Raw genomic sequence first — 13,100 nt, 5'->3', positions numbered from 1 at the left:
TCAGGCTGATTGGACATGCTGAATTGCCCCTAGGTGTGTGTGATTGTGTATGTCTGTCTGTCTCCCCTGTGATGGACTGGCGACCTGTACAGGGTGTATCCTGCCTTCCGCCCAATGACAGCTGGGATAGGCTCCAGCGACCCAGAAGGATAAGCAGTTTAGATGATGTAAGTATGTATGTATATTATCTCTACAGGATGCAGAAAAGTTAATTCATGCATTTATTACTTCGAGGCTAGACTACTGTAATGCCCTGCTGGCTGGATGTCCGAGCAAAAGCCTTAACAAGCTTCAGCTAGTCCAGAATGCTGCAGCCAGAGTTCTTACTAGAACCAGAAAATTTGACCATATCAGCCCAGTTCTATCAAACCTACACTGGTTACCAGTTAAATTTCGCATTGATTATAAAATTCTCTTACTGACTTATAAAGCTGTAAACGGACTCGCCCCTCAGTACCTGAGTGAACTTCTCTCCCATTATAATCCATCACGTCTACTTAGATCACAAGGTGCTGGCTTACTATTAGTACCTAGAATTAATAAAGTTACGTCAGGGAGGAGAGCCTTCTCATACAAAGCCCCCCAGCTTTGGAATAGTCTTCCTGTTAATGTTCGGGACTCAGACACGGCCTCAGTCTTTAAGGCTAGGCTAAAAACTTACTTGTATAGTCAAGACTTTGGTAATTAGTTTTCCCTGTTGGTTCTATACCTGCCAGAGTCTCTGCTGCTCTGCTAACACTGTAATATATGATCAGTCACCCATTACAGAACTGACTCTCTGTGTGTTTTTCCTTTCTTTCTTTTCTTTGCCGAGTTGAACAGCTACCCATCCTGTGCGTCTGATGCTGCTGCCTCTTCTGCCTTGATCGGATGCCACTGCTGCCAGCCCTCTGGACCGGCTTGACCACCGTTTAGCTTCATGCTGTACAACGCCATGCAACCTCACCCTCACATCCTGACCCCACTGATGCTGCTGCTGCTGCTGCATAAACTAATCAAATTAATAATTTGCTCCACCTGTTTAGCCCGTTTTTGTACTAACAATGTTTTACTATCCGGTGTTGACCAGAGGAGGATGGGTTCCCCTTCTGAGTCTTGGTTCCTCTCAAGGTTTCTTCCTGTTTCTCTTAGGGAGTTTTTCCTTGCCACTGTCGCCTCTGGCTTGCTCATGGGGGTTTGGACCCGGATTTCTTTTTGTAATGCTGATTTTGTTTTGTTTTGTAAAGCTGCTTTGTGACAACACCTGTTGTAAAAAGCGCTATATAAATAAACTTTGCTTGCTTGCTTGATCTATAGGGCAACAGGCATTTTCAAATTATGCCAAAAACTGAAAAACTACAAAAATGGAGATACAAGGTTTTCTTCTGACAGCAGCGATATGTGTGATGCAAAGGCATACAGTCGTATGCAAACGTTTGAACATTCCAATGACATGTTTTCTTGATTTTTCAAATGAAAAGTGAACACATCCTTTACAGAGAACAAACTTAAATATGCAACTTTTTCTGCAAATGTTCTGCAGTTTACCATGTTGGAAAAAATTTAAAATTTGCAATTTGCACAGATCACATTTTTTGTCCCCCAGTATTGGTAAACTCAGAAAATTAACAGTAATTGTGTATTAAAATGTGCAGAAGTGTGTATCCATCCTCTCTGTAGAGGATGTGTTAACTTATTTTCACTTAGAAAATCAACAAAACAACATAATTTAACCAGTGGCACTCAAACATTTGCATGCAACTGTAGATATAACCGTACTATGTTCACAGCCTTAACAGATTATATATGTGTTGCATGCGCCCGGGAAATGTATTTGTTTGTTAATGACAATCACACTGTGGCATGTGCCCGTCCCCTGGGCCCTGATGACAGCCGCAAGAGCCGGCAGGAAGGTGGGGCCCAGGGGACGGGCACATGCCTCAATGTGATTGTCATTAACAAGCAAATACATTTCCCATTTCAGTTGTTTAAATGAATTCCTCACTCAAAAATGCTAACAATGCTTGAATGTATCCTAAAGGAGCAAGATCTCCCCTTACTTTGACTCACCATTAGCAATATTATAATTTTCTGTATGAACTATTTCCTTAAAATTGTGTGCAGCTGAACAGAAACAGCAGTAAATATGATGTGCAACCTTTATACCTCTCTCATTGCACACTGTCAGGTGAGAGACAGTTGCCCTCTTTGTCAATCTACTACCCATTATGGCTTCAAAGTTCAATTCACCACTTCACTGATCAACCTTAAAGAAAGAGCTCGCTTCAAACGGGTTTACATTATGAATATCTCTACATCTTAGACAACGTTTGTTTTGGCCGAAGGCTGAGGAGAGGACTTTGTGAAGGTTTGTGACAACATTTAATCAGAATTTGATTTTTTGGATGCTTTTGCAATGACTGCTTGCTATGTAATAAAAGCTCTACAGTTAAGTCGCCGTTATTTGCTGGTCTTGGTATCAAGCTTTACCTTCATTACTTGCTTAGATGTTGCGTTTGACAGTCAAATCTATGGCTAAAGTAAGAGCTTGATTTATTCAATTTATATATAAATGCTAACCACATTATCTACATATGTAATTATATAACAACAAATTAAGTATTAAGGTAAACATCTGAAAGGTTGTTCAGAATATACTGGATCAACACTGCTGCTTTGTACAATTTCTTATTCTATTAGCTTAATATTTAATGATAATTGAAAGGATCCCAAATCTGTTGACTTATATCATACTTGGCTGTTTAAGAAGTGCCAATAAAATGTAAGGTATTTTTATGGAGTCCATTAAGTTGAAATTGAAGTCCATAATCACACTGTGAACAGATATGATAACTCTGAAAACATTATACCAAACATACTCTCTCAAATTAGCGTAGGCTATTTTAAAATGGTTTGTGATAACTTTGTAATGTTTGCCACTGTGGTGGTGATACTGGCTTAACGGTACTGTCTATTCATTGTGTTCCAAGACAGTGAAGAACTCTGCTAAAGTGTAATATGTGAAGTTTAATAATTAAGCTCATCATGTGATCGCTGTGCAGGTGACATTTATTGAGAATGAACAACCTTCAGCAAGACATACCATTCCTTTAACACCATGCTCAAGAATGCTATTGTGACTAACAATGAAAGGTGCTTTAGACTAATTTGCTAACTGGGGACCATGAGCACGAGCCAGTATTGACGCTAAGTGGCTCCTACTAGCCTTCATTCAATCATTCATTCACTTATAAATATTGCTATCTGTTAAGTGTGTCTGCATAGATCTTTCAATGCTTCCATTACTTTGACCTCCACTTTACTTTGAGCCCTTTTTAACTGAATCTATGTAAACAGGCGTTTATAAAATGGGATTTTGCTGTGGTCTCTTAGATGTCTGAGCAGGCAGATGACTATGAACATGGACGGATCAGAGAGCTGCAGGAGCAGCGCATGACTGTGCAGAAGAAGACCTACACCAAGTGGATGAACAGTGTTTTCTCTAAGAATGGGGTAGGAACAAACCCCTTAAGAGTATTCCAGATCCTGTTTCCACATGGCCACTATCCCAGAGGCACCAGGTCATGCCTCGTATCAAAAACAAGTTCAATGGCAAATCATTGCTGACAGTATATTTAAGTTTAGGTTTTAGTCCAGGCTTAATCAGGACCAGAGCTATGTTCCCAGCTTCCTGTGCCCTATGTTCTCATGGCTGTACGTTCCCTTAGTTCTTTATTTGATACATAATAGCTTAATAGAATGCATTTAGGAAAACTATAAGGCAAAAGCTAAAGAGTCTCGGTGTCACCAGTGACATACAGGGGACGACAAGGAGCAGATTTTTCAACAGGGAAACACTTGTCTTAGCTACATTAGCCTTAGTGAGCTAATTAGCTAGCCAAGCAAACTGTTTATTTGGGAAGTCAGACCAAGTTCCAAACCAAAAAGCAACCAAAATTGCTTTGTCTGGTTTAAGCATTGTGTATTGCCCTTTTATGTTGCTATTGTTAATTGTGTAGTCTTTTGTGGGGTCATCCCAATGTCACCAGGGCCCTATGTTCCCAAGGATCTTCATTTGTTCATTTAAATTTCTAGGAAACTGCCTTGTGTTCTCAAAGTCCTATGTATGCATGTTTTGCATAGAATTTTCCAAAAGTGTTTGTTTGTGAAGCTAACCAGTTAACTCACTAAGGCTAGCCTTGTTGTCCCTTGTATGATCTCTAGTGAGCCTAGGACCCTAACCATAATCATAGGAACCCTTTCATAGGTCTCCTTAATGTATCATATTGAAGGTTGATGATTTCATTAAAGAGATATGGGACTGTTTGGGCCTGAGAACATAGGTATTCTCCCGCCTCTTAGCTTACCAACTAGAAACTCTTGCCTTCCTACTTACTACACTTTAAACATAGCAAATCAAATGTCATATTTTTGAAATATTAAGTAAAGGACAAAAGGGATAAATAAAGGGCCCCAGGAACAGAGGGATGACTTCCTTTAATGTGTGCCCTTCATGACTCAAAGATGGCACAATTTCAGCCATTGAGAAAAATTACTTACCTTTGGGAATTGTGATTTTAGCATAAGTTAACCTCAGTAGTTTTTCTGTCTAGGACAGATGACAGCTTTACATACAACATAATCCACATGTAAGTCCACATGTAAGGTCTGTATGTTGTCACTATTGTTTGTATTCTGTTGAGGTTGAAACTATGCTAATTTGCTTTCTTTGTAATGATAACGTGGTTGCTGCAGTGATGTGACATTAATGTTTTGTGACTCATTTTCATTTTATGAAATCTAGGCTACAGGTTACAACCAGTAGCTGACCTTCTCAGGCTGAAGGCCCTCATACCAAAACATGAAGAACCATTGCTGATGTTACCGTAACCAGTACAAAGCAGTGACTTTTATATGCCTGTCTAATAAGCAGATGAACACATATGAAATTTGTTTCTCTTGTGGGTGTTATTTATACATGTACAATCAATTAACTAGGGTTTGAAGGAACTGTAGAAAATTCTCTGAACTGAAATAGTTCCAAGAATTTGGACTGGAGGGCTGGAAAAAGTGGCATAGAACAACATGGCATGTTGTGTTTTCAATGCTGGTATGCTGGTTAACAATCATGACCATGCTAGGAGACGAGTGGGCTCTGCTCAAAGCTAGAAAGCTATTACCCTCTTATTAAAAGTCTATGATTGCAGTTTAGGAGTCATGGAAATATGGGTGGAGAGTGGTAGTGCTGATGGTGCTGTGGAAACTCATCAAAGACAATGTAGTTGTGGCAAGTAGGGAACATTTTAGCTAGAAGAAAGGTGGGGTGTGAATTTGCATAACTCCTTTAAGATAAACTCTGTATGTAAACCCAATCTAATGAAAGCAAACCAGTTGCAGCTTTCACTTTGAGATGTAGGCTGTAATTGGTTAAGTCAGAAGTGCTAATAATTAGTGACACACACACACACACACACACACACACACACATATATATATATATATATATATATATATATATATATACACACATAACAAATATGGTCTAACTCCACAAATGACCACTTTAAAATAAAAAATAAATAAATCCATATTTGATACTACATCCTCAAAAAAGTGGATCTTTTAGGGTTCTTTAGTAAAGGCAATCGTTAGAACCACATACATCCAATAATCATTTGAATGCATAAGTTGTTTCTCTTTATGATGAAAAACCTGGTTCTTTAAAGAATCTTTTAAAAGAATGGTACTTTCTAGCACCAATAGTGTTCTGCTATTGTTACAAGTCATAAAACCTTTGTTTTAGGTACTATATAGATATTTCTTTTCTAAGACCTTAAGATAATGTTTAAGACTTTATGTTCTGCACATTGTAGACGATATTAGGAGTGCCCCTTACTTGTCATTCCTTTTCTGTGCTGTAGACCTAAACATAAATTTAACTCTTCTATTGCCATAGCACTGAGGATGATGGGAGTTAACAACCTTTGTAACTCCTTTGTAAGCTCAGTTATGTAATCTTTTGGTGGCACCTCAGTGAGGAAGACCATAAAACAAGGAAAAGAGGATATAGCTCATAACTCAAGGTCTTGCATAAACATTTCAGCAATTCCGAAGCAAGGAAGGAAGAGGACAGCACTGTGAGTGTCACCACTTCATATGGTACACCACTGCCAACTGCATAGGTTCAGAGCACAGGTTCAATTATGGCAAAACCAGCAAAACAATTAAGCCCTGTTGAACAGATAAGAAAGGAAGGATGCAACTCATTCAGTGGACATAGCTTACTGATAAGATGTATAACGCTATAACAGTGTTTTACCTCAGCATCTCAGAATCATTCAAAAAATACTAGTTGACACTAGAGATTTGCTACTTGTTAGAGGACATATATGTATTAATAGCTGTGTACGGACTGCTGACAAGGATTTTAAATGTTTCCCTTTCCTTTTTCCCGTTCACTTGGTTCCCTCGAGTATTGTTCCTTTTTCATCACACATGCACCCGGTAAAGCATGGAAGCATCTGTACTTGGACAAAGTATAAAAGTAGGTAACTCCTCACAGATGACCACATTTTTCATCAATCAAAGTGTTCATATATGGTACATATGGAATCACATTTCTGCCAGTGGGGAAAAATATATAGCCATTTAACAAGTCATTATAAAGAGAAAGTCTCCCATTATTATGACATAGTATCTCATAATTATGACTTACTATCTCTTAATAATGAGATTCTATCTCATAATTACAACATATAATTATGACTTAGCATCTCATAATTATGACTTACTTTCTCAACTTAATCTCTCATAATCTCTTACTCGTTATCTCATAATAATGAATTGGCATCTTGTTATTATGAGAAAACTTTCTCATTGTTATGAGATCATAGGTCATTATGGGAAACTTTTTCATTGTTATGAGATACTGAGATATGAGATAGCAAGACATAATTATGACAGTTATGATGTTCTCATTATTACAAAATACAATATGGCCCTTTTGCGAGTGCTGGAAACAGGCTTCCACAGGTACAGCTACACACTGCATGGGATGTTTTCCTTCCATACTTCCCAATCATGAATACAGATCTGTCTGAGGTGAGCTGCATATTTCCCCATTCTGTCCAGGGGAGATCCGGTTAGAGACTCAACATTCTCATAGTGCTTGTATAAGGGAGTGGCTGCAAGGCCCTGAGTGGAGCCAGCACACAGGGAGGAGTGTGTGAGTCATGCTGGAACAGAGCAAGATGGCCACCAGCCAAAGACAATGTTCAGACCCCGCCAGCTGCCGCTAGTGCAGGGCAGGCAACGCTTCCTGCCCCGCCTAACCTCAACGTCTCAGGAGAATGTCAGGGGTCAGCACAACCTGAGCTCCAGCTATGGGAGTTTGAGCTAGCAATACAAAGCTGAGGGACTTCATCTGTCACTACGTCCTAGCAGAGATAGTCCCACTTTTAATGGGCCCCAGGACTTTTTGTGCAATATGTTTGAATGTTGTCATTTTCACATGCATCATCTTGCTATGCCAAAGACAGCCACCTGCTTACAACAGCTGAGTTCACAAAGCACGAAAAAGGATAAACAGCAGCTGCAGAAACTTGGTAAAAGCCATCATGATAATGGTGAAAATTATATGTAGCACGAAATGGAGAAAGAATCCCAAATAAAGGGACATTCCACTAATTTTTCAAAGAGTTTCAGTGGTTTGATGTGAAATAGTTCATTGCAGAAAAATGTTTATCACAAAACTATTGTAAAACAATGTCTCAGGCACCAGGCAGCTTATTCATAACCATTTCACTTAACTTTCTGTGAGGGAGCCTGCAGAGGCATTAAACTCTTCAAACATCTGGTTCCTATCGCCACCACTGTGAACAATTCTGACTCAGTAAAATTCTCTAGAAAGGGGCGTTTCACATCAATCCACTCTGATTGACATTGTTTACTTGTTGATGATTTAATTATGCAGAAATTGTGAAAAAATGGTGGAATTCCCCTAGGGCTGTAGTCAAGACAAGTCCAAAACTATGACTAGTCGAGGCCAAGTCAAGATCACGTCTAAAGGGGGCTGAGTCCAAGTCAAAGCTGAGTCCAAATGAAAACAAGTCCTCTTCAGGACCAAGCCCTAATTAGTCTTTATCTTCTTCCAGTATATATACTGGAAGGAGATAAAGACTATATATATTCCTATAAAGGAAGGATTTTTTTCCATAAAACAAAACCGTATGTACAGAAATAACTTCAATCAAATCCAACCAATGCCCACTCTGGATTAATGCAGCCAATGCACAGTCTAAATGAATGCAACTATTGCCTATTGTAAAAAAAACAAAAAACAAAACAAACAAAAAAAACAACAACAATAAATACCTGCATCATGAAATAGTGGATCATGCATAGCAGTGCTGCTGGAGTTTTTAAACATCTAAGTGTCACTGCTAGACTGAGAATAGTCTACCAACCAAAAATATCCAGCCAACAGCGTCCTGTGGGCAGCGTCCTGTGACCACTGATGAATGACCAGAGGACGACCAACTCAAACTGTGCAGCAGCAGATGAGCTATCGTCTCTGAGTGTACATCTACAAGGACTGACAAGGACAGTGAGTGGACAGTTTAAAAACTTAAACAATAAACTACAAACACTGTTAGCCAGCTGGCTGTGTGCAAATGTGTGCCTTTGAGTGCACGTAGCAACAGTCAGTTAGCAAAACAGTAGATTTAGCATCACAGTTATGCAAGGCTGTTAAATACAGTAAAAGCCCATTGACATGGACCAGACTGTATGAACAAATGTTGAGTTAGTTGTGACTGCTTTATCTAAAAAAAAAAAATCCATTTACTAAGCTAAAACATTACGAATAGCAAAAATGAACCAGCCAATCATTGTATCAGGGTTCCCCAATGGAAGAGTCAAACCGTTGGCGCAGCATCAAGACAGGCACTGTGTCCTGACTTGCGCCAAAAAGAACAAAACAAACCAGAGCGTCATATCATCTACTTAGCTCACTCTGTGGACACATCGCATGTAAGTCGTGGTTGTACAAAAACCATGGTCAGTGCTAAAAGCGAAAAGTTGATAACGAAAATAGACAATGCCGTTCTGTCTGGACCAAAGAATTTTGTTTCATTTTAGCCATGCTAATGATAAGCCAACTTGTTTGCTAAGCTCTCAAACTGTAGCCATGTGAAGGTGGCTAATGTTAAACGGCACGTCATATCAGCTTCAGTGACAACTTTCCTGCAAAAACTGAGTCAAAAACAAAAGATTGTAAATCTGATTGCTTCCTACACTCATTCTGTTACCACCCTCCACAAAACTACATCTGCACAAGAAAAGAAGACAGTCACAGCCTTGTTGAAGCAGGTGCCACTATCCGACAACACTGCAGTGAAAAGAGTAGCTTAGCTAGCTGTTATAAGTTTTAGCGGTCTGCTCTGCTCTCTGATTTAAAGAAAGCCGATTTCATGTCACTCGCCATTGGCACATCTTGTGATAGAACGGACATAGAACTGTCTGTGTTTGTGATTTTTTTGACAGGAGAGCTTTTCAGGAAGAACTGCTTTGTTTACTCCCCATTCAAGGACGCACAACCAGCGAAATCATTTTTAATGAACTGAATTTGCAAGTGCAAGTCAAGAACCATACCGTTGCGGACATGTACGAGGCAGTTGAAGCATTCCGCTTAAAGTTGGCGTTGTTTGAACGAGATCTACAGGGAAGAAAACTACTTTATAAAACTGCGCGAAAAAAACACAGTCTAAGAAGACTCTATGATGTGCGCGTTCATGACGACTCTGCTTGAGAATTTCAAGGAGCGATTCGAGAGCTTCCAGCTCTCAAGTGAAATCCGCCGGTTTTTGCGACAGCCGTTCTCCGTTTCTGCAGATGCCCAGTGGACTGCTGAGGCCAAAATGTTACTTTTAGGTATCTATGTCAAAATCAGATTTGCTCAAAGAGCAGCACAAGCATGATAGCGTGAGTGAGTTCTGGATTAACATGCTTCCCCAGTTCAGACAAGCAAGAATGTTTGCAGTGCTGCTTCTTACAGTATTCCCCTCCACCTGTATCTGCGAATCGTCGTTTTCTTTAGTAGTGAGCATTATCAAAAGCCAGGACAGGAACAGACTCTCCAGTGCACACCTGGATTAGTAATGTCTTCGCATCGCTACAACAGAGCACCGTTCCAATTTCAGGTCTCTTGTTTTAACCCGCCTCTGTCACTTATCTCACTGAATGGTGAGTAAAATCAAATAACTATAGTTAGGCCTACCTAATTACACTTAATAATAATAATAATAATAATAATAATAATAATAATAATAGGACTACTGCAATAAAAACTATGTACCGTACTGAAACAGTATAAGAATGACACACTGGCCCTAGCCTTTGCAATGTTGGTTGAATGTGGCCCTTGAAAAATAACTGGGGACCCCTGCCTTATATAGTCATGAAGCTCAGTAGAATGTTATGAGAAGGACTGTTTGAATGTGTAGCAGCAAAAAAACAAGTGAAGCTGAGGGGGAGGGGGGAGGTTGGAGGTTATATCTCACTGTGGTTTATCACATTGAGTAATTAAACAGATTTCTTATTTCAAAAGGGCTAAAGCTCTTGATCGGTTCACTCTGGCCCTGTTTAGACCATGCATTTTATGCTACATTTTATCTCTACATCACTGCAGAGTAGTGCTTGCATCACTTTGATGGGTTGTGTGGTTGTGTATGTTTTTCTCTGTTTAGGAAAAGGTCGTCCTGAACGATGTGTACACTGAGCTGAAGACGGGAGTACACCTGGTGCGACTCTTGGAGCTCATCTCAAGGGAGAAGCTGCCCACTCCCAGCCGACGAACCCTGAGAGTGCACTGCTTGGAGAACAACAGCATCGCCATCACCTTTCTCAAAACCAAGGTGCAGTTGGCTGGTTTATATCTAAAAAAAAAACATGTACAATACTACAGAAAACGATATATATATAGCAGTGAAAAAAGAAACCTAGTGACACGAAAAAGTGTTGATTCCTTCCACTGAGAATATCCTAATTAATTATGCAGCTCTTCAAGATTATAACAGAAGTTAAACACCATTCCTCTTTCTTTAGATTCGAGTAGATCTGATTGGCCCTGAAAACATAGTGGATGGAGACAGAACCCTAATCCTGGGCCTCATCTGGATCATCATTCTCCGTTTTCAGATTGGGGCAATTAATCTCGATGAGGTAATGCCTAAAAGTCTCAAATCAAAAACTGACAGTGCTGCTGCCAAGCATAACCTATTACAAAAGTTAAGCACAAGGAAATGTTACAAATAGGAACTGCAGGGACTTTCTACTGACCAGTGTTGGGGAAAAAAAATCAAGTCGGTAAAAGTTCAATGCACTAACAGTGTTTTTAATTTTATTTATTTTTTTTGAAAGATGGTGAGTGGAGTTGATGTGGCAAGTGGCAAAGTCATCTTTTAAAAGTTATTTAAACCCATTGATGGTGTTTTACAAGTGTTTTTGGCATGACAATGTACAGATGCGATATCATGCACAGTTTTATGTCCATAGTCATTTTATTGTTGGTGTATGAAGGGTTTATGTAGATTAGCATGTTAGCTAGGTTGTTATTATAGGTTGACATTGTCCTGTTGCTGTTATTAAACAGAAAAGCATTTACACTGCTCCGGCACGTCGTCACACCGCAATGTATCCCATTAATTGTCAACGTAAAGCGTAGGTTCCGTCAGACGTAGCCGCGCAATGCATGATGGGTCTGGCGCGTCGAGTCTGATCTGAGCTGAACTTTATGCAGATTAATCCGGCCAACGCGATGCATCTATCCAATCAGAAGATAGCTGGTGTTTGCACGATAAGTGTTCACAATGCAATGTATGAAGCATTCGTTCCGTATTCAAACGTTCCGGTGGAGCATGGAGGAAAAGCTCCAAACAATTTTAAACCTAGACATAAATATATATGTTATGTTTTATATAATATATATATATATATATATATATATATATATATATATATATATATATATACACATATATATGTTTGTAATTAATAACATACTAAATTAGTTTTTTTTATATTAGAAAAACAGCACATTTATTAATTTAAATTTTACTTTGCAGGACGTCATTTAATTGGATGACGCAGGGAACGTTTTTGTTAACGCCCACATGCGTTTTTTTTTTTTTGATTTTGGTCTGATAAAGAAAAAATCCCAATGAACCCAATGCTTGATTACACCTGGCAGTTTCACTATAGTGTTTGGCAAAATTTTGTTTGTGATTGCTGGCAAAGTAGCTTGCAGTGATTTATGATCAGGGTAGCTTCATAATACAAGCTAAATATCCAACACTAACCCAAATGGAATAATAGGTTAGCTAACAGCTAATAGTGTTTAAAAACATGTTAGTAACACCACAGCACAAGTTTCTTAAGATAACAAGCTAGTTAGCTAGTCGGACAGAGCTAACCATCATGGTAACATTCTGTGAATACACTTAAATGACCATGAATATAACTAATATTGTAAACAATCCAGTGGCAATGCACTTGAGAAAAACAGAAGTAACACCCCTGCCAGAAAAAACAGTGTAGACCAGCATGGTTGGCTACCAGCAAAACCTGCACATGGTGTGTTTTGGATGCAGCTATGCTGGTCAAACAGCATGACCATGCACTAGACCAGCACTGGACCTGCTTACCCTAGCATTAAAGTTTGTTAAAATATTTTTTATTTAAAGATGATTTTGCCCCTTGTCCTATTGCCTACAAACTGTCACATTGTATTGAGGCATTTCCTTATCCATTAAGGATGTAAAGGAAAATGTGGTGCCTTAAAATTTGGCCAAAATAAGATATTTAAACTTAATGTTGGTGACATGCATGTGATGGCTCAAAATGCTGTCATCCATTGTGTTACTAGGACAGTGGTGATGCCAGCTTAGCACGGCGTTCGGCAAAAGAGGCTCTTCTGATCTGGTGTCAAAGGAAGACTGCCGGCTATGCCAACGTAGATGTTCAGGACTTCTCCAGCAGCTGGAGGGATGGGCTGGCATTCAATGCTCTTATCCACGCTCATCGGTAGACAAAGGCTCAAACCGTATTTTCAAGAGTGTACCGCC

At 39.3% G+C, this 13,100-nt stretch overlaps 1 protein-coding gene across 2 annotated transcripts in view; it reads left to right on the top strand.

Annotated features, from left to right (window-relative positions):
• Nucleotides 1-2,182: 2,182 nt before the first annotated feature.
• sptbn5 (spectrin, beta, non-erythrocytic 5) overlaps nucleotides 2,183-13,100 on the top strand; it is an 82,297-nt gene continuing 71,379 nt past the window's right edge. Inside the window, exons 1-5 of one of the 2 annotated variants that reach the window (XM_036594207.1) lie at nucleotides 2,183-2,347; nucleotides 3,373-3,492; nucleotides 10,725-10,892; nucleotides 11,083-11,199; nucleotides 12,902-13,059. In XM_036594207.1, the coding sequence (XP_036450100.1) occupies nucleotides 3,373-3,492; nucleotides 10,725-10,892; nucleotides 11,083-11,199; nucleotides 12,902-13,059 (563 nt within the window). In that variant the 5' untranslated portion in view covers nucleotides 2,183-2,347. Of the gene's footprint in view, nucleotides 2,348-3,372; nucleotides 3,493-6,395; nucleotides 6,524-10,724; nucleotides 10,893-11,082; nucleotides 11,200-12,901; nucleotides 13,060-13,100 lie in introns of those variants that run through there. The other variant, XM_036594208.1, reaches the window with a different exon arrangement.

This window comes from Colossoma macropomum, unplaced genomic scaffold, assembly GCF_904425465.1.
Source record: "Colossoma macropomum unplaced genomic scaffold, Colossoma_macropomum, whole genome shotgun sequence".
Taxonomy (NCBI): domain Eukaryota; kingdom Metazoa; phylum Chordata; class Actinopteri; order Characiformes; family Serrasalmidae; genus Colossoma; species Colossoma macropomum.
This window is presented reverse-complemented; position numbering and strand designations above follow the sequence as displayed.